Genomic DNA, 20,790 nt, shown 5'->3' on the forward strand with positions numbered 1-20,790 from the left:
AGCACATGATCAAAATGAATGGTCTAAGAAATGTTTTATTAAAAAAAAACATTTATTGAATTTTCTACAGTGAAAAACAATGTGGGTTTCAACCTTTGCTACATACAAAAATGTTAGTCTCCAATTGTTTTTGGTATGAAAAAGGATGCAACAATGTAACGGAGATACTGATTATTGATTTACTTCAAGCCTCATTGAGGTTGTCTGCAATCTGAGAGAATCCTGCAGCATTAAGAGCAGTGACCAGGCTCTCCACAGTAGCTTGTGTTCCCTCTCTGTCCTGCCAGGCTACAAGCAGCAGTTTGGCCTGCATGTCAACATCTTCGCTGTCTGTTTCAATCTCTCGCAACTCTGCCGCCTTCATCTCCAGATGAGAAGCCAGCATCTTCCATTGAGCGCCCAGTTTAGCTGCTATGTCATCCATCTGCTGGTTTGTCACCATCTTGCTCTGTATGCTCGGACCTGGAAGAACGATGAGAGTATTAAAAAAACAAAAAAGGATGGGGACGAGTGGATACAGAAGGTGATGTGATTTGATCACCAAAACAAGGACCTAAACATGCAGACATCAAGCTGGGGGAGTGATAAACCAGGGCATGTTCAATTTTAGTTGAAGATGCTTGTTAGGATGTAAATAAATGTGCCATATATTCCTAGATAAAAACTTTAAGATCATTCATTCCTCTCCTAAATTAAGTTTAATTTGTGTGTTAAAAATATGAATATGAAAGAAGAAAAAAGTTCATATAGGTGGGATAAAATGGTGGATAAAACCCTAAATAAGGGGTTTCGTGTTGAATAAGCAATTCAAACTCACTGTCATTGCTGTCTTTGAGAAGATTGTCGCCATTATCGTCGTCATCCTCTTCTCCTGTCTTGATCTCTTCAGAAGGGATATCCTTCTGCATGTGTGGAATGAAAATCAGCATTTGTCAACAGTTCTTTATGGCCATCATACAGTCTTATCATAATGATTAATGCCCGTTTTTAAGTAACAAAAATCCTCACCGGCAGTTCTTTGGCCAGTTTGCTAACCATGCTGTCTAGGTAGTCTGCCAGGCTCTTGAACTTCTGGTTAGTCGGTTGAAAGAAGTGTGGACTTCTCCTGGACAGCAGCCTCAGAGCGCGCCAGCCGTAGTTTGGGTTCCGCACAACTCTGCATTCATTTACAGAACAGAAGAGTCACACAAACGCATACACATTCTGGGAATCAGAATCAGAAATACTTTATTGATCCCTGGGGGGAAATTATACAGTATCGGCGCTCCCATATAAGAGTAGAAAGTAGCATACATTTAGAAATGAGAAGCCAGTAATGCTCTTTCAAACTTTTAAAAAGGATTTTGTTCTTGCAAACTGGCTTTAAAAAGTCCTGAGAAGATATGTCACAAACTTACTTGTACTCTTCCTCCACCATGTTGGCAGGATCGGCCTGTTCAATAGCCTCTGTAAAGAATTCGTCCAGTGATGGCATGAACTCCCTGAATGAAAGACATCAGATGTAGAAGACTTTATTTTCTGATCTATACAAAAACGTGAACGTGATTGTAGATTGTTGAACTGCTACTTTGCTTTCTGACCCACTGACCTGTTGTCTGACTTGCAGGCCTCCATGTTGTCTTGGTTCAGGTTCCATAGTCGAGTCAACTCATCACTAACAAAACACAGAACAGCTTGAGTTATGGAAGCTTCATAGTCTACAATTAAATTATGCAAGAAAGATCTCTTAATTTGTCTCCACATATTGCAGACAAACATGATCTGCACAGAGCAACGCGCCTTGAGCTGACAGTTTTACTACTTGTATTAGATCACATACTTTCCCATGAAGATCTTGCGGTCCGGCCCTTTTCCAAGGAAGTCTTCTGGAGCTTGTCTTTTTCTGGTGGGTCTTTTGGGTTTGTCATCTACTGCCCTGTTAAAGAGGAAACAAGTGGCGCAAACTGCTATTTTGTCATGCTAGCCCAAGCCCAAGATTAATTTGTTTATTATTGTAAAAATGGACCAATCAAATGAATCAATGTATTCATCAGATCATATAATCATAACATTAGGCTGCTGTACCTTTCTTTCACAAAGCTCACGCATCCCTCATTTTTCCAGGCGTTCCAGTTCTCCTCTGTGTTGAGGATATGCTGTGAAAGATGAGAAGCATTTCTAGTGTCACTAGTGTACAGAGAGCTCTAACAAATGTGAGCATGTTCAGAAGAGCCTCATTTAATATTTAATACAAGTGTAACAAAGACATGGCTTACCTCAACCATGGTGGCAAACTTGTCTCCATCAGGAGGGATCTCTCTCAGCAGCTACGGTCACAGATTAATACAAATAAAAAGCTGGTGGTAAGTGGAAAAATGATTCCTGATTTCAGTGTGCTGACCCTTTTTAAAGTACCTATTGTAAGTCTATAAAGATCCAGGTAAATCTCAACATAAATAGGTAAGATAACGGGAAGACAGTGAGACATATGTATTTATGTGCCACACAGAAGCAACTAGCATGTAAGATCAAAGTCTGTGTGACTTAGGACGGACCTGATAAACCAGTTTAGTTGTCTCTTCAATCCACGCAGTCTGGTCATCATTGAGGATACAGCTGGAGCTGTACGAAGATAAAGACATAGTAAATATGAACCCCCAACACCTGATGACTGTTTTTTCACACAAATGAAAGTTTGTTTAGTGTTCTACGAGGTCCGAGGAGGGACGTGCTTCACCTTTTGAACTTGACCTGACCCTTCAGGTACTGGAAGAGGATGAGGTACTGCAGAAGAATGTGCCGCCTGAAGTTGCTGTCGCTGAGCTGCAGGTCCATCAGCTGGAGATGAAGAGGAAAGAAAAAGTAGTGAGTTTATGTCAAACCCATATCTTTGGGGGACATCATTCTTTACTTGAATAAATACAAATACAGATGCCATCAGTGATATAACTAATACATTTAAGAACATATCTTATTATAACATGGTACGGAAATACTAAACAGTACTGTCAAAGTACAGATATAAAGTTTCTATAATACATAAAAAAACGAGGCGACTAGGCAAGCTTCTTGTTTACTAAATGGGATTTAATATCTCCTCCAGCCTTAAAAAAAAAAAAAACAGCCTCAAAGCAGAATAAAATTACATGAACTGCCAATAACTCCTGGGGTAAAAAATGTTTTCTCACCTTCTCACTTGTTAGGAACTTGGCAAAGTAGACATGTTCTCCTCCAGATGCTCTCAGCTCCTCCAGCTTTCTCTTAGAGGCCTGCATGTCGTCCAACTTGTAGCTCTTGAACACTGCCAAGGTCTCATCTGAGTACTGAGCAGGACAAAAAGGAATGAGTCATTATTTTTCAGCATCTACTTTGGTTTTTTATCTGGCAAATTGAAAGCAAGGCCGCTAAATGTTCTCTGCTGCTGTGGTCAGGTGCATTACCTTAAGGAACGTCATCCAAGAGAATTTATCGTAACATTGGACAGGGTTTCTGAAGTAGTCCTGCAGGGTCCAGAACTTTCTGTACAAGTTGTAGTCAATTGGAATGGAACTGAAAGAAAAATTTGATTCAGTTTTCAGAAACTTAAAAACAGCAACAACAAAAACTGGAATTTAAATCTAGGCTATTTTAGAGCATGACCTTCACTTACCACGGTGCAGGAGCATCATCCTCTCCCATTTCTCCTTCCTCCACCTCCATGCCATCCTCCTTTTCTTCCGTGTGCTATAAACATGGAACCATAAAACAACATTAAACTAAAATCTTTAGATTATATTGAAAAAATTCACAATCATTATCAGGTGTCAACACTTTACCTTCTGGCTGAGGGTGCTTTCTTGTTCATTTTTGTTGAACACCGTTATATTGTCCAGATTAAACTGGCTCTGCAGATTGAGACCTGGAATAAAAACAAATGGCAGCATATAAAAAAAATGCAAAACGGACGCCGGTCATAAACTATTATACATTACATCTACGAGGGGTTGATGTTGTCTCATTTATTCAAAGATAACATACACAAATGCCATTCTTACCTGATTTTTCAGACAGAGGGAAGAGACGTGCCAGGAAAAGCTGGATTCGCCCACAGAATACAGTGTTCTGAGATTTGGACAGCCTCCTTAAAAGATCTACACAAATTGAAAAGGTGTGTTACAAAGAGCTATGCCTTTTAAAAAGTCTCGTTCATCAACAAGAATGAAATGTTCTCCTTACCATTACACATCCTCAACAAGTAGTTCTTCCCGGCGGTGTAAAACGAGTTCTAGGAAAAGGGAGGAGTGTAGACTTACAGGTCAAATAATTTTCATTATGCTGGAGAAATACTTCAACTGCTTTTACTGAGAGGTTGTAGCTTATTTACCGATTTCCAGGTGGAAACATTCTCCTCAACAAAAGAGAATATTTTGTCACATTGATCAAGAGGAAGGCAGTCCAGTACATCTCCCAGTAGAAGGAAAGGAGTTGTAGCAGAACAGATACCTACACGAAGAGACAGCAGAAGTTTGATCAACATGAGTTTAAGCTGTGTGTGTGTGTTGAGAGGTTAAGCAAGAACAAAACAATCCTAAAATTTCATTGGAAGCCAGTGCTGTGAAGCCACATCCAGGGATATGATATGTGTGAGGATTAATTGACAGATTGCAACTCAAATACATCATAATAATGTCTTATTGTTAAACATAGCTTTTAATGTCTCAATTCTGTTTTTGTGTAAACCATGTTTTACTGTCTTTCCAGTCATTTAGGAAGCTGCATAGTATGTGGTGTCTTTATTTTGGAATATGAAGGTCAACTGCTGGAAGTCTAGTATAATATCAATATCAATATACTACTAAGTGTTATGCAATTCCATCTGGGGTGGGCAATTTGAATGACATGAGACAAAAACATTCATAGGGAGAGTAACATACCTTCTGTAACTGCATCAATACTCAGGTAGATGAGAGACAGGTAGTCATCACAGCTCGCCTTCTGCTCCACCTGCAGAGAACACGCACTCTATTTTCAATTTCAGGCTTTCATATGATTAATTTAATGAGTTGTGTTGAAATAATATGGAGTAGATGACCGCTAATTTACTTACTATCTGATCACCAAGAACACCCCTCAGCGCCTGGTCAAGTGTGGTCTTCTTTTCTGTCTCACTGTAACATACGAGACGGGTAACAGTTTGATTGGTGATTTGGCAAACTCAATGAACGTTTTTGATGTGTATTCGTAAATTGTACAGAGGGCTAACACAAATTAACATTACTTACTTCCCAGGGATCTGGTTGAAGGCATTTACCAAATGTTTGCCGGTTTTACCAGCTAGAGCATTTCTGGCAGACGTCTGTATGCGTGTGAGAGGGAAGGAGAGAACATTTATGAGAGAAAATGCATCGATACATGGCGTTTTGTTAGCTTAGCTAGCATTATGCTACCTGCTATGTGAACACTAACAGCACAAGCAGTAGCTTGTATAAACAAACCTGCTATTTAGCTATTTTTAGCTAGATTAACTACGACGTACGGGATAAAGTCATACGCGTTTTAATACGAAAGGCAAGATTTCTCACCGTAAATTTGTCTTTAGCGTCGTCAAAATTAAATGGGGACGGCGACATCTTTACACATTTGCAAACGGAACCGCCGTTAAATCTCTTCCGGTTTCTTCGGCTGTGTGGTGGGGTGCATTCAGGAGCTCTCTGATCCGGAATATGCTGTTTATCACACTTAATATCGTAGACATTTACAAATAACATGTAGGTTATTATTTGCAACATTGTTACTGCCACCTTGTCTGCAGCCATGGTGATATTTTGTACTTGTATAATGTGTATATTGTCAATGTCTACAGTTGTAACATAAAACACTGCTAATAATTAATCTGTCTAGACACATGCATTCATTTGCTCAGTAACGACAATAATTTGATTGTCTTTTTTCTGCCTTATGGTTAAACCAGACCTAAAGCAGAGACGTTGGTGCAACCTACCATTCATTTTTATATGAGAGAGCTTTCCAGATACACTGGATACCTCTGAAATAAAATACCTCTTTAAGCAGCATACTTCAAAATTATGCTTTCTTTAAAATCAGAAATGTGTGAAACTATCATGTTAGTGTGCAGGCAAGGCGCAAGGCTGAACATGGAGGAGGCGACGTGATATCCCTCAAACATGTTATGTGAAGTGATATTGGGGGTCTGAAAGGCCTGAGTGAAATGAAAGAGGAAATGTTTTTTGAAAAGTTAATATTAATTATCATATTAGGATGGATAGATATTAGTCTAACTTTAATTTGTTAGTTATTGATGTAACCGCATTATGAACTTTAGGCCTAAATCCAATTTAGACCAGAGGGCGGCAGTGTTGCACACTATTTTTGTCTGCTATGGTGGAAAATATTAAGTGGGAGCTACTGTATGTGTGAGCGTGTGTGAAAGCTCTGTACCCATGGCAGGATAAATCTAAAATACACCCTTTCCTGATGATAATCCCTGTAGCATTTCACGTTACACAAACATGCAGCTACTGAATTCTTACCCCAGTGATCTGCATTTGTGAGTGTACACTTCGGTGTGTTATAGGCATACAATTTAAATTACAACTACTGAGCTGCAGGGCCTGAATTCCTTGATAAGATTTAATGTTCAACAATGTCACACAACACATTGGAACCAGCGGAGCATTCTACTGTGATTTTAATCATTAAAGGCCCAATGTGTCATTTTTTTATTACATACATTCAAGGTTTATTCACGTACACAATTGATTTTCTTTTCTTTTCATGGGTTTGGTAGACAATACAAGCCTGTTTTTTTCATAATCAGGCATTATTCACAAGTACATGTGTACAAGGAATTTGCATGCTGCATTCACAAATATTATTGTTGTAAACAAACCTTTAACCACACCAAAAAACATTGATTACCTGGATTTAGTTAGTTGCAAGTGTTAGTCTGTGCTTTAAAACACCTGTTAATCAATTTGAAAGTGATAGCAGGTTTCAACCCCATGTTTTGAATTTTGGTGGTAGGGGGACCCTTTGGTTTACATATGAATCATGGACTCTTTCACAGAACCAATGTGAGCACTGTGGCCTGTTTTGATCTGTGTTTACCATGCAGTTTCACGGGTCAGGGCCTCCGAAATAGTTTGTAGAAGTGGGACCAATCACCTTCTGCACCCTCTGACACGTGTTTGTAGCCCTGCAGTTACAACGACTGTTAACTGAACCTAAAGGTGTTGTGCTGATGTTGGGAGAAAAGCACTAAAGCTGCGAAAATATAGGCCAGTAGTGTCATGTAGAAAGAGCTGAGAGGGATCATTTTCATGACATCCGTGTGGTCGCAGTGGTCATAAAAAGGGGAAGTGAGAACTGTTCTACTCTGCAGTTTTGATTGGCACCTTGTTTCTCATAGGTAGGGTTCTGCACACAGTTCACCAGCTGCACCCCCCCCCACCCCCCTTTCTAACACAGCGTTTATTGAACCATTGCCAAAAACTGATGGTAAGTAACTCTTGTGTTGCAGATAAGGGTCCGGCATCAGTCAGTATGTGGAGATGGGCTAGTGGGGGGTTAAGGTTAAAGGCAAGTAGTCCTCAAGTTGGAAAAAAAAATCTGTTTAAATCAGGTTAAGCCTTCATTCCCAATTGTTTATTTTGTCTAGATAAAGATAATGAGAGGACCACTGAACACTCTCCCATGCCAAATTAAGCTCAACATGAGAGCCAAATAATTCGATGAAGGACAGTCTCAGACAAAATGACTGAGGGGCAACAAAAAGAGCATTGTCCGTGTTGTTGAGGACAAACTTCAAAACAAGAGTCTAAACACAATGCTCTGACCTCCGAGGTTAAGCACACAAAGGAAGGAGATTTTAGATTGGCCACCGTCACATGACCGGCCTCTGAAATTCCACCATAAAAATCATGCGAAGAAGCGTCATGCCATATAAGTGAGATAAACCCATCAGCACAGCAATCCTTCATTGATAAAATTTAAAGCACAGTGCACCTTAGTAGGTTTATGAGGAACCAAACTGACAGAGTTGTGGTAACATATACCAGAGCAGAGCAATATTCCTCCTTGAAGGGAGGAAAGCCATAAAGAATGATGCATATACCGAGTGTAGAGAAATATTTTGATTCTGCTAGTTCCAGTCATTGCAATTAAATGTAATGAAATATGTTGATTTATGTAGGCTTTGCAGATCCTTATAGCCTCTTCATTTAGCTCCTTGCATTTAACGTTTGTGATTTCACCTGCTAGCTGTGTGACAATAAGTGGACGTGACAATATAACAAAATGTACACCTTTACTAAATTATTTGGGACAGACATTTTGTTAATGATCATCTCACACAGAGCAGAATAATGGGTAGGCTCAACAAGGGGATGTGCATCCAACCACAGCGGTTATCCTGCCCCTGATTGGTGTTTAAGCTTACAATAACTTGCATCTATTTAAGCGACCTTGGCTGGATTGCCCTCACACGGCAGGGTTTCTGTTGAGAAATGTTCGGTTGTGGAGTTTAAAGTCACTTGATGTTATTCAATGATTAGCCCAGGGTGTGGGGATCATCAAATACCCATAAAACGGGATGTGAGAGGGGCCGTGTGCGTAGATGGAGAAAGGACATTCTTGTGACACAGCCAAACAGGAAATCTCCATGATGGCCACATCTTGTCTAATCATCCTTTTTCTTATGAAGAATTTAAAGTGCTTGTATGTGCAATTACCTGATCCACATCCTTGTGTTGTTTTACTACAGAGAGATTTTTGGGACTGTCGCCAAACACCTTGAATAGAATAATACTGTATATGATACATTCATATATACAGACCGTGACTCATGTCAAGGTCAAGCAGATGTAAATATGCTGTACATTATGTTATTCTGGTAACTGCATAATGTAAATAAGGATATGTTGACCTTACTTTGAACTTTACAACAAAAAAAACAAAACACTGAAATGGGATAAAAACAAATCTTTATTATAATATAATCATTAGTTAAAAATACCCACATGATAAAAATGACAAAAAAACTCATTGCAAAAATAAATATAATTAATAGCCATATTTAAAGCATATCTGTAAATTATGTTGTTTATAGATGTGCTGACAGACAGAAAAGCTAAGATGTTGCATTCAGAGTTGTTCAGTGTTTCGGCCACTGACTTTGCCCTGGGCTGCTGTTGCCCTCTCCAGTTATTTCAACTGCATCGTTTTCATTTTCTGGGCCATTAAGCAGGACGTACCAGCGCGTACTTAAGTTTGGTGTTCGTGGATACAGAAGCAAATCATAGATCAGAGCTGCCGCTATGCTGCCACACATGGGCCCCAGCCAGTACACCTGGAACGAAATCAGTCACATTTGTCTCAAAATAAAAAAGGGACACAATGGGATTTTAAAAAGCTTCAAACTGTTTTTGTATTACCCAGTGGTTCTTCATTTCACTGTTTATCAAGGCTGGTCCAAAGGAGCGAGCGGGATTGATACCACATCCAGTGAAACTTATCTGTAAATGGCAAATTCAGTTATTCAACAAATTATATTCAAGGGAATTCATGTAGTTTGGGAATATGTTGCAGGATTATGCATATACAAATTAATTGCGCAGGTTAATCACAAAGTAACCTTACAGTTAATCTGTTGACATGCATAATTTTGAGATTTTTAGATGTGTTTAGGGACCAAAGTAAACAATTGTAAACAACAGTGTTATACATCACCTAATTATGACCACAGTTCCTCTTTTTAAAGCAGTTTCCCTGTGTTTAGCATATGTCGTAATATTTAAAATATTTTGCAAATATATTTTTGGCACCAGTGATCTGCTGTGATCCCTTTGTATAAATTGCCTCATGGTGCCAGGAAAATACACTTGCAAAAGTTTTAAGTTGACACTCGCTGAAAATTTGTCTTCAATTTAACATGGCACTTGTGTAGCTGTCGTTACAATTGTGATCTGCTGCACCCGCTTCCTGAGCTGCTGGCACATCAGCCACACACACAGCAAAGTTATGTAAGAAGGCATGGAGGAAAAGTCTTGAATCATGATAATTCCTGCCAAACACAGGAAAACTGTATTGGCAAAGAGGAGTAGTGGTCTCAAGTAGATCCTTAACAACACTGACTGAACAGGCTATTCAGCTCCTGAACACTGCAGATGGTCTCAAAGTATCAAGCAAAAACACCTTTGACAGTCTAACATAAAAATCTGCAGCAAATTGCTGTTTACTGCAGAGCTATTTGTATTGAATAGTGCTTCTATTTTGTCCACCCTCTTATTTCAATGAAACCCTTGTCTGTCCCTGCAGTACTTATCTTGGCTGAAGTGGTAACCCCCATTAAGAGTCACTTCTACAACATACATTTATGTCCTGAACTGAGTTTAGTCTACTGTTGGTCTTGTCAAAGTTTCTGCAAACCACAGATTACTTACAGCTGCAAAATGCCCGAGCCCCACTGACAGCCCAACGGCCAGCGGTGCTGACCCTTTAACATCGCTCCGTTGCTTATCAGTCACTGCTATCACACACAGAACCAGCTGAAGGGTGGCGAGGAACTCGATGACGAAGCCTTGGCCCACAGTCACTTTGTTTAGCTGCAAAAGACAAACAACTACAGCTTAATGCAAAAAGTTATTAGATTGAATGCACTGGTTTATATTTCATGAAAAGGTTTAATTGTCCTGTCAAATAAAAGTAAAAAAAACAAAAACAAACAAACTAGAATGACTCCCTTACCTTGTTGACACCAAGGGACTCGCCTTTCCTGGATCCATTCACAATAGCACTAGCTACAACTGCCCCAAGAATCTGAGCCAAGATGTAGCAAACACATCGGACCGCACTGATCTGGCAGCTGACCAGCAGGCCCAAAGAGACAGCAGGGTTCAGGTGTGCTCCGCTGATGTGGCCCAAACTCTGAGCCAGCGTGGCGATGGCCAGCGCAAAGGCCAGTGAGACCTTTAGCTCCTGAGCCACTGTCTCCCCTGGAACGCCGTTCTCATCTTTTCCAATGATCGCAGATATACCAATGAATATGAACAGTAACATACCAACAAACTCTGCAGTCACAGCCCTCCAAAACACCCAGCTTTTTATTTCTGTCATCTCTGCTCCAAATGTGTCTGGTGTGTTAAAACCAACATGAAGGCTCTTCAGTATTTATACTGGAGGGGTTTGTGTGCAGAGGGGAGGAGAAAAGAGATGAAACAGGAAAAAGATACACTGCACAAGTTCCATGAAACGCCTTATGTTGAAAAGGCATTTTATTTGATACAAATAATACAATAGTAATTTCCTCTCAGAGTATCTCCTTTGACCATTCTACGTCTTTAACATCCTCCAGAAGGGGCGCACGAATTTCATTTTCCGATGTTGAACCACGGCAGAAAAGGACTCTTGTTTGTTCGCTGAAGGGCTCATCTTTGGGTGCCAGCAGATAATTATACAGAAGAGCTGCCACCACACCGGCACTCAGTGGTCCGGCCCAGTACACCTGAAAAATGAAAACCAGGACAGACATGTCCCTGTTTCGATAGGAATGATTCCATGAGTCCAACACTTGCTAAATATCTTATTTACAGCTCCACAAATACGTACCCAATGATCATCAAAAGACTTCTGTATAATTGCAGGCCCAAAGGATCGAGCTGGGTTGATACCACATCCTGTGTAGCTGATCTGTAAACCATATCATAGGAAACCACTTGCCTCTCTGGCTGTATATCAGCAGATTACATACAAGTTTGATTTACAGCCAGTTCACCCTACTCCAATCCATTGTGTCAGGCCACAGCAAGATGGAGAAACCATCCATCAAATTAATGAGGGGAAATGTTTTGATATACTCACTCCAGCAAGGTGTCCCAGCCCTACGGACAACCCGATTGCCAGAGGTGCAAATCCACCGACGTCACGTCTTTTGTCGGAGACGGCAAGCACACACAGGACCAGCTGGATGGTGAGCAGGAATTCTACACCAAAACCTTGAATCGGGCTGATTCCGTTTAGCTGCAATAGAGGAGAAACCATTTCAGTTTGCACTCTGCCTCTTTTGTCTTTGGATAAACAATTTATTGTGATATGGGGATTATTTTGCCTCAGCTTCTGCAACTCTTAAAAACCTAAAACGGATCCAAGCATGCTGCTAAAAAGCCAACAGTCTTACCATGCTTAAAGTATTTAGTTGCCTGACTGATTCAGTCCTTTACAAATGACTGCAGAGGACAGTACAAGCTTTCATCCTATAAACACTCCCTGATGAGAAGGCCTGCCTTTGTTGCATGACAACTACAAAACAGGAGTGATAATTAAAATTTGACATTTAAATTAAACAACTTCTCACCAGCAGTGAGCAAATGTGGAAGTCTTAGAGATTAAAACACACAACTTTAGACAACAAGTGTCTGGATTTCACAAGGAAACTAGATCAGGCTGGAGGCAATTCCCCAAATGACACTCAGTCTGAGCACTACATGCCATTCATTGAAGGGAGCATTACTCAAGAAAATTGGTAGCACATGGATTCCACCTTACCTTGTTAACGCCAAGTGAATCTGTGGTTTCTGGCCTAATACCATACACAATGGCACTACCAGCCACTGCTCCCAAAATCTGAGCTATTATGTAGAAAAAGGCTCTGAGGACGCTCATCTGGCAGCTGGCCAGGAGGCCCAGGGTGATGGCAGGATTCAGGTGGGCACCGCTAATGTGACCTATACACTGGGCTAATGTGGCAATGGCTAAGCCAAAGGCAAATGCCACTTTTATCTCCTGGTCAGGGTAGGAATTATTTCGGTCCCCTATTGCAGCCGAGAGGCCGATGAAGACAAAGATGATCATTCCCAGGGACTCAGCCAGAAGTGCCCTCCAAAATGCACACGTTTTAATTTCTGACATGGCTACTCGGATGTCAGCAGCATGCTAACAAATTTCGGGCAGTATTTGAGTGACACACCAAGACTGTAGCACAGGCAGAGGTTTGGTTCCACCAGCAGCCCAATTGAAAACATCATGAGTGACGTTCACCAGCATTCATCAAGTGTGTGGCTTTAAAAAATCAGGCCTGATTAGAAGCAGCTGAGAGATATGCGTTTCAACCAGTGAGAATGACCTCCACGTCTCCTGTTCAGTTCAGTACTTTTCCAGTTTAACAGAATGCGGTGCTGCTTTTACTGTTATTCACAACTCATCACCACACCAAACTGTTTGTGTGTGATAAAGTGTTATCTGAAAACAGAAAACCTGTTCAGATGAAAAATATGTTAAATTATCTAAATGTTTTTTTGGAATAAAGAGGAAAAGAGGAAGGTTTGAGTGCATTATAGTACAAAATAACACATGCAATGCTTAAGCCAACTGTAAATGAACACTGTATTGTTGTTTTAACATAAAATTGAAATTAATACAATACATCTTAATATTATGGAAGATATTTTCAATCATTTGGTTTAATTCCAGGCACATGCAGTATTAAATGTGTGAAGGACATGCATGAGATGTGAAGGACGCTCACTGACCTTTGCTTTTTGGAAGTCTTTGTAACTGGCATCCCTATCTTTCAATCTACTTATTCTATTCTGAGCATGTGTCATACAGGGCCGGCTGCATTGAAGTTAACATCAGTCACATGCCGCTGTGAAGGAAATGGGACCTTTGGAATTCACGACAAGGAAACCAGCCGTCCATTCTGCTTTTCTGTATGAGCGGACTGACAGGTCGAAGGGTCATGCTGCTTCTTGTCTTCTTGTCAGTAGAAAGTCAAAGCATCACCTTTGACCTGGTCAACAATAGTCCACCCAAAAAAGAAGACCACATCCCTATTTCCCTTTATCAAAGAGCTGATGTAGCTTTACTTGCAAATGTTTGCCAAATATTTCTTCATTTCTATTTCTTTCATTTATTTAATTCAATTTCTTTCTATTCTCAAATCAAATCCATGTTCTGTCTGAGATTTGTTTAAAACCACACTACAGATATGTTGTAGTTTTGACAATATAGCACTTGCAGACAAGGTACCAGAGTTGAGAGATGATAACATAATTGGGAGGATGTAGGATGTATTACTTCAGAAGAGCAGGATGGAAGAGGAGTGTACAAATGAACTGCACATAATAAAGTAAATATGATAGGAGAGGGGTGAGATAATAGTGGAGAACTGACAGGAAGGGCGAAGGTCATGCTTTCTAACCCAGGAGCAGCTCCACGGGACTGCCAACTCTCCACTGCAGAGCAGCAAACTGTCAACCAACATTTAATTTGTTGAAAAATCACCTTTTTTTCTTTTGGGATGTGCATATCTGATGCTGTACTACTCTACTGAATAGCATTTCATAAGCCCCACTCCTACCCCTGCATCCATCTGCAGGCTCGGAGTCTACAGGAGGGGGGAAGTTGTTATCATCCCGCTCCCTGCTGTGCTAAGCTTGGAGTTTCATGCGGGGAGTGATGTCACAGCCTAGACGCCAAACATCTACTCTGTACATATTCTGAAATACATACAAATCACCAATAAAACATAAAATAATGTTTGAGTTCAAGTGAGTCAAAGTGCTTAGAATTATACTGCATGAAGTAGAAATATCATAACAGTTGCTGAAACAGCTGTGGTATAAATTTGTCAAGCGGGCGCAACTTATTTCCGACCAGTTGATCAACATTTTCTCTGGTTGAGGACAGTTGTAAAGCCCACCAAAACCTGTTTTGATCTGGTGCCAGTGGGAACACCTCATCATGTGTGCCCTCCACTCATGGTGTTCACACCCCTGGTTGTCAAATGTAAATTAAAAATGACACAAACATCCCCAAAATCTAGTCTTCCAGAAGCATAAATAACATCAGGATGCAGGTGTTCTGAAGAACTCCTGAGGGGTTTTGTTGTTGTAGTCTGTCATGAGAAGTGGACCTCAACCTAACTCTAGGAACACAGAGAATTTAACCATGCAGAAATGGAAGCAAGTCAAGTATATAATCAATACGTACGCTGGTCTGTTAAGCAAAGAATAAAATGGTGCTTACAACGTCAAAGGTTTTCCCTTCCAGCAAGTGTAACCACAACCACACAAAAAATAACTTATGTCTAAATGGTGATAAATGACTTTCTAGTGTTCAGTGAGTCCAGTTTGGATTTGTTGGTTAATCTCCAGCAGTTTATCCATGGTCCAGGTCCAAAGCTTGAATTGAGATCCCAGTCCCAGGTGCAGTTGTCCATCCAGTCTGATGGGAAAAAGGCTCCTACTGAGCCTTGGTGGTTTTCCTTAAATAAGGCTCTTTAATCACATCTTATTTCCCTATCACATATCTCCCATCACATTTTTCGTGGAAACCGTTTATGGTCTGTTCCCTCCCAGAATGATATCACCTGTTGTTGTAAAGGACAGCACATGACATGTGAAGACAGTGACCCACACTTAAATATAATAATTTGACATTAATATACTACTTAAAATATCTTTGTGGCACATGACAGAGAGGAGGAGCCGAAGCAAACCATTAAAAATGGGGAAATTTGAATTCTTGGAAAACAGTTGCTTCTTCGAAAACAGGCTGTGCACCAATGCAAACCATTGTCTTGACATTCATAGAAAACTGTTGGTTCCTGGAAAACTGTGATCTCACTCTGCATTGGTAGGCGGAGCTAACAACGGCAACCAATAAAGCCATCACAAATTTTTGAATGAATAAGACAAGAGAAAGTGATGTATTTATACATCTTGATGGATGGAGGAAAGCTAGAGGCCTCCGTCAGCCTTTCCCTCCAAAAGACTACGACAAGGCCTAAAGCCTGTCTCTGTAGTTCAAGCAATCTAAGAAAAAATGAACCTTAGCCCTATACACAACCCATATCCTGCATGCAAGTGGAGGTGCCCCCTTTTTCATACTGTCTCCACTCACTGTGCAGCAATTCCTTAATTTCACTGGAGAGAACACTTTACTCCTGTGTGGCGAACAGAATGGGAGCTTAATACCAGCATACTGGTAAGGATGAGCAAAACCTGCATGGTCAAAGAGCTACCAAAAGGCTACTCAGTCCTTCTCAGTCCTTTCCCCACTGGCAAACTGCCTCAGAGTGCTAGAGAAAGGGTGAGTCAGAGAGATCTCCTGTATGCACTGTTTCTTGGCAGCTGGGGAGAAACTCTCACCAATCTGGCAACCTGCCAGTGGATGCTTCACCTGTTGAAAACATAAGCGAGAGAAGCTACTCATCAATCAGCAACAGCAGCTGGGCGGAGAAGCAAACACAAGAAGATTGGAAGCATGGCTGAGTACATAGGGCCAAAATGTAGGCTAATATCCGTCTAAGGATCCTTAGATAAGCTAAGGATTCATACTGTTTTGGTGTCATAGAGTTGACCATCAGTATCGTCTCAAACTATCACAAATTTAAATACCATATTCAGTTATAAAAAGTGTGGACCCTGAGTGTATGTTGGATGAGGACAATTGTTAGTTACAGATTAAGCCCAGATCAGTGATTTAGACCATATGAATTATATATATTCACAAATAACATAATAATAAATATAAAATAAGCTGAATAGCTTCAGCTCATGATGATAAATAAACACTTGTGTCTCTTAAACTTGAAAATGCAGGCCTGTGGTATACCATAGGGCTTTACTCCTGTGTTTATACACACACTGATTTCATCAACCTTTGACATCAGATAACGTTAACAACTCAGACTTAGCTCTTGTCTAATCTTTGCATATGTATTTAAAGACCTGTCAGTCAGTTTGGGTGCGATAGCAGGTTCCACTCCCATGTGTTTTAGTGGGGTGAACTTTTGTTTACATTTGAATTACAGATGATGTCTTTAATTTTCCAGTCGACTAGTCGCCAACCGTTGATGTGTGCTGTTGTTTCTTCAGCTTTACACATTTAACATTTGTCTGAAAACCCTGAGAGGAAGCCTGAGAGCTTGAGCGCTCTCTCACTTGTGTCTCTCCTGCACAGCTTTTGCCTTTAGGTCACCTGTCCTTGGTTTTCTGTGGTTTGGTCTTTGTTAATGCATCATGCATACATCAACATTTGATCAGCATGTAGCTTTTGTAGCATCCATCACATATGCCACTTTACTGATGACAACTTTGTTTATTATTTTGTTTAATTGTTAATTGACTTTAATTGAAAAATTCAAAGGCTGAAACATGTTGGCCAATAAATAATACATTAGATGATTTGGCTCAAGTTCTTCAGGAATGCAGACCTTTGTACACTTATTGGATTACCAACTGGGCCACAGACCTCTAGGGGCTTGCAAATTTGTTAGGAAATGTACAACATCAACTAATGTCAGTTTTGCATTATTCAGTTGTTATAAGTTGTCTTGTCTGGGCTGTGTCAATATCTAGTTTTGATCCCTTAATTATTTTAGTTTACATTGTACTTACCTAGTACATTTTTATAAATAGAGTTGTGCTTAATAAAATTACACACAGTAAACCTGAGGCCATGTCTACTTTGCTATGTGCACTGTATTCTGATGGGAACTCAGGGGAAACAGGGTACATACACAATACACAATGACAGGAGACGGGGGGCCCAGAAGAAGGCCAACAGCGAATCCTTGCCCTGGGGCCACATAAAAGGTTAATCTGGCCATGGATGAATGTGTATATTTTCATGTGGAAATATTATGGAAGACACACTAATAAGTATCTAAATTCCAGTGCACTGTACTGTAATTTGATTTGGTGTAACATATTTTACAGTTTAATAGGATATTTTCACTTTTCACAACAAGCTACCAATGTGTAAATGAGTGTCGATACTTTCTTTCTGTGTTCAAGGACATAATTTCAAGGGTTTTGTATGCCTGATTGTTCAAATCTCTAACATCAGATATCAAACATTTATTTATATTTGGTATCTTTACAACAAGAAAACACATAAAGCAACAACTCTTAACAACAAGTGTTTTATTTACTTAAAAAAGTGACATTTCGAGAGTGTACACACAATACATTATCCATCAGAAATACAAAGTGATGCAGGCACATAAAGTTTACAAAAAAAATGGCTCATCATAGAATACTGATATGGGGAAAAAACAATTCAACACACTGCTCTGTCAAGATTCTCACAACCTCGACTTGTATGCTCGAGCGGCAGTTAGGAGAAAGATTGTGTATGGGGTCAAACAAAGGAGTGAATTAGAAAGAGACACTAAACTGACCCGTTACCACAATCCTCATTGGTATTTCAAAATAGCACAAAAACTTCCTTCACTAAACTCAAGAGCTTTTTTTTTTTTTTTACAGGAATATAGACATGGACAATGAAACTAAGTGGCTGTGAGCGTGTGGTGCTATTTTGACGTCATTTCCACAGTTGTAGTGTCATTGCCTCCGTTAACTTCATAGTCACCCACGGGGCCGCTGACCAGGACCTTCATGCGCTCGGGGAAGTCGTCAAATTTGGGGGACAACAGGAAATCGTATATGAGAGCTGCTGCTACACCACCACACATCGGCCCCACCCAGTACACCTGCAATGGATAACTCTGATCAATCTCTGGATTGGCATTAGTTAACGCCTGTCAAATGTAAACCATAGTTATCACAGAAAGAAATAACACAAAGATTCCAGTGAAGTTCAAAAGGTTTACTTTTGTCAATATCTCAGCCGGGCTAATTGTAAAACAATAGGAAAGGCTATAACTGATTAACTCGTGAAGGAGGACTCGCGGGTAATGCAGTCGTCTGTCTGTTATGGAGTTATTGAATTATTTAAGCTTGACATGTAATATGCATGCAGAAAAATGAGAGGCATGCGTAAAAGAACTTGTGTGCTTCCCTCTCACTGCTTACCCAGTGGTTCGTGAAATCGTTCAGGATCAAAGCCGGACCAAAGGAGCGAGCGGGATTGATCCCACAGCCTGTGTAGCTGATCTGTAATCACCAGCAAAGAGACAACATAAGAGGATATCTTCAGCTATGTGGTCTGGTGGTATGATAGAGTCTGGCAGGGGTAAGGGGCTTTAACTAAAACAATAAAAATGCATGAGACACTTTCACTCCAAGAGCGCTATCATATTGTGCCTAAAACTGCTTTGGGTATGTTTTGTAAGGTGCAACTTACAGCTGCCAAGTGTCCCAGGCAGACTGAGAGGCCAATGGCCAAGGGTGCTGAGCCGATGACATCACGCCGCCTTTTATCAGTGACTGCAATGACACACAGCACCAGCTGGAAGGTTGCCAAGAGCTCTATGCCCACGCCTTGGCTGGGAGTGACACCGTTGAGCTGCGAGAGTCAGGGAGGAATCCAAAACAACAACAGTTTGTCAGTCTATGTCAGTTAGGTGGAAAGTTTCCCGTCACGACCACTTCCCATTTAGCAGCCGTTGGCATCGCCCCTGACGTCTGACAGCAGTTTGGCAGAAACTCCAAAGTGCCACATTGCGTATTCTTTTTTAATTTGTGGAAAACCTGGTCATTGTTATTCAGCGTCATTGAGCTGTGGGACACTGTGTATGGGGCAGTTTCCCCACAATGAGCAGATATCATGCCTTAACACTCACAAGCCTTTTGGTGAGAAGACAGCTGATGTTACAAATTACAGATGATTAAAGAAAAGTGTAGCATTTTAGCATTTTAGAATCCCAAATTTACCGAAACAGCTGAGGAGAAATGTCAAAGAGTTGACATTGAATTTTTTTTATTTGCAGATTCTTTCAGCTGTCGCAGGGTGGTGTGCTTTAATCATGTGTCATCACTCTTCAATAATAAGCAATGACAGAATGTCCAAAGAACAACACAAACAGTGCCAAATGAAGTGCCTACATCCTCACAAAAGCCTCAGTTTTCACTGGGAACTGTCAACTTTAGACCACAGAGGCACTTTGAATACATACTGTTGCATCATGTTGCAATGCATCCCATTTCCTAGTAGTGTGGGTTGTTTTAGAGCTCCCAGTTTTAATTCACATTTTTGTCACATGTCCTGTCAACAACAGTAAAATGAAATGTTTTACTTACAGAGTTGAGCCCCAGTGCATCAGTGGTACTTGGACGTGCTCCATACACAATGCCGCAGGCCAGGGATGAACCCAGCATCTGGGCCACAATGTACATGACTGCCTTGAACACGCTGATCTGGCAGCTGGTAAGCATCCCGAGGGTAACTGCAGGATTCAGGTGGGCTCCACTGATGTGGCCTAAACTCTGAGCCAGCGTGGCGATGGCCAGTCCAAAGGCCAGTGACACCTTCACCTCCTGGTCTGGCTTGCTGCTCCCAATAGCTGTGGAGATGCTGAGGAAAATGAAAAGGGTCATGCCAACCAGCTCGGCCAGGACGGCCCTCCAGAATTCCTTGCTCTTGAACTCTCTCATGGTGGTGGCAGTGTGGCTGTCCGGCTGTGGGTTTGAGCTCTGTAAAGTGTGTGTACTCACAAACAACAGCTACCGGCTGCATATATAAGGCCTGGGCTGATAATGGTCAGTGGGCGGGCTTTAAAAAAAACTGAAAGAGAGGGCCACACTGAATTAATGAGAAATCCAAAAGACTGGTCTCTTACTTCCCTCCCTCTGCTCCCTCACCCTCCCTCCTCCTCACTCTGTCCTCCGGCCCCTCTCCCAGTACCTCCCTGTACTCCACTTTCTGGTCTTTGGACTTTTGTGAGTAATCGAACTGGGTCCTGAAATAGCTGTATCCAAAGGTGCATTTTTCACTCATACAAGCATTTAGTTTTAGTGCAGCGCTTTCAGTTGGAAAAGATTTTCTCTTTAAATCCAGATGAATGATGAACATTTTAAACTTAATTAGTTCTGCTTACCTTTTGTGCTTCAGGTGTAAGAAAATAACAAC

At 40.8% G+C, this 20,790-nt stretch overlaps 4 protein-coding genes across 5 annotated transcripts; all 4 read right to left on the reverse strand.

Moving 5' to 3' along the window:
- Positions 1-70: 70 nt before the first annotated feature.
- Positions 71-5,600, reverse strand: thoc1 (THO complex 1). 2 transcript variants are annotated; one of them, XM_070919016.1, is made up of 21 exons: positions 5,541-5,600; positions 5,241-5,314; positions 5,066-5,126; positions 4,893-4,962; positions 4,343-4,461; positions 4,195-4,243; positions 4,014-4,109; positions 3,795-3,877; positions 3,629-3,702; positions 3,420-3,528; positions 3,168-3,302; positions 2,717-2,817; positions 2,535-2,601; positions 2,256-2,306; positions 2,065-2,135; positions 1,820-1,915; positions 1,589-1,654; positions 1,398-1,481; positions 1,009-1,156; positions 818-899; positions 71-462 (listed from the first exon to the last, which is right to left on the reverse strand). In XM_070919016.1, the coding sequence occupies exons 1-21, from the start codon at positions 5,586-5,588 to the stop codon at positions 185-187; spliced, it is 1,962 nt and encodes a 653-aa protein (XP_070775117.1). In that variant the 5' UTR covers positions 5,589-5,600; the 3' UTR covers positions 71-184. The 2 variants fall into 2 exon arrangements, with proteins under 2 accessions (XP_070775117.1, XP_070775116.1); XM_070919015.1 differs by having other exon boundaries at positions 818-902.
- A 3,530-nt stretch (positions 5,601-9,130) lies between these two features.
- LOC139296869 (aquaporin-1-like) lies at positions 9,131-11,091 on the reverse strand. Its single transcript, XM_070919429.1, has 4 exons — positions 10,723-11,091; positions 10,419-10,580; positions 9,411-9,491; positions 9,131-9,325 (listed from the first exon to the last, which is right to left on the reverse strand). Exons 1-4 carry the CDS (start codon positions 11,089-11,091, stop codon positions 9,131-9,133), a joined length of 807 nt encoding a protein of 268 aa, XP_070775530.1.
- Positions 11,092-11,284: 193 nt separating this feature from the next.
- On the reverse strand, positions 11,285-12,882 carry LOC139296870 (aquaporin-1-like). The gene is made up of 4 exons (XM_070919430.1): positions 12,520-12,882; positions 11,836-11,994; positions 11,584-11,664; positions 11,285-11,479 (listed from the first exon to the last, which is right to left on the reverse strand). The coding sequence occupies exons 1-4, from the start codon at positions 12,880-12,882 to the stop codon at positions 11,285-11,287; spliced, it is 798 nt and encodes a 265-aa protein (XP_070775531.1).
- Positions 12,883-17,948: 5,066 nt separating this feature from the next.
- LOC139297050 (aquaporin-1-like) lies at positions 17,949-20,397 on the reverse strand. The gene is given in 5 exon segments (XM_070919634.1): positions 17,949-18,472; positions 18,795-18,875; positions 19,066-19,227; positions 19,962-20,318; positions 20,320-20,397. Coding segments are annotated over 5 exon segments (858 nt in total). The 3' UTR covers positions 17,949-18,292.
- Between the last annotated feature and the right edge of the window lie 393 nt (positions 20,398-20,790).

Source organism: Enoplosus armatus, chromosome 14 (assembly GCF_043641665.1).
Source record: "Enoplosus armatus isolate fEnoArm2 chromosome 14, fEnoArm2.hap1, whole genome shotgun sequence".
Lineage (NCBI taxonomy): Eukaryota > Metazoa > Chordata > Actinopteri > Centrarchiformes > Enoplosidae > Enoplosus > Enoplosus armatus.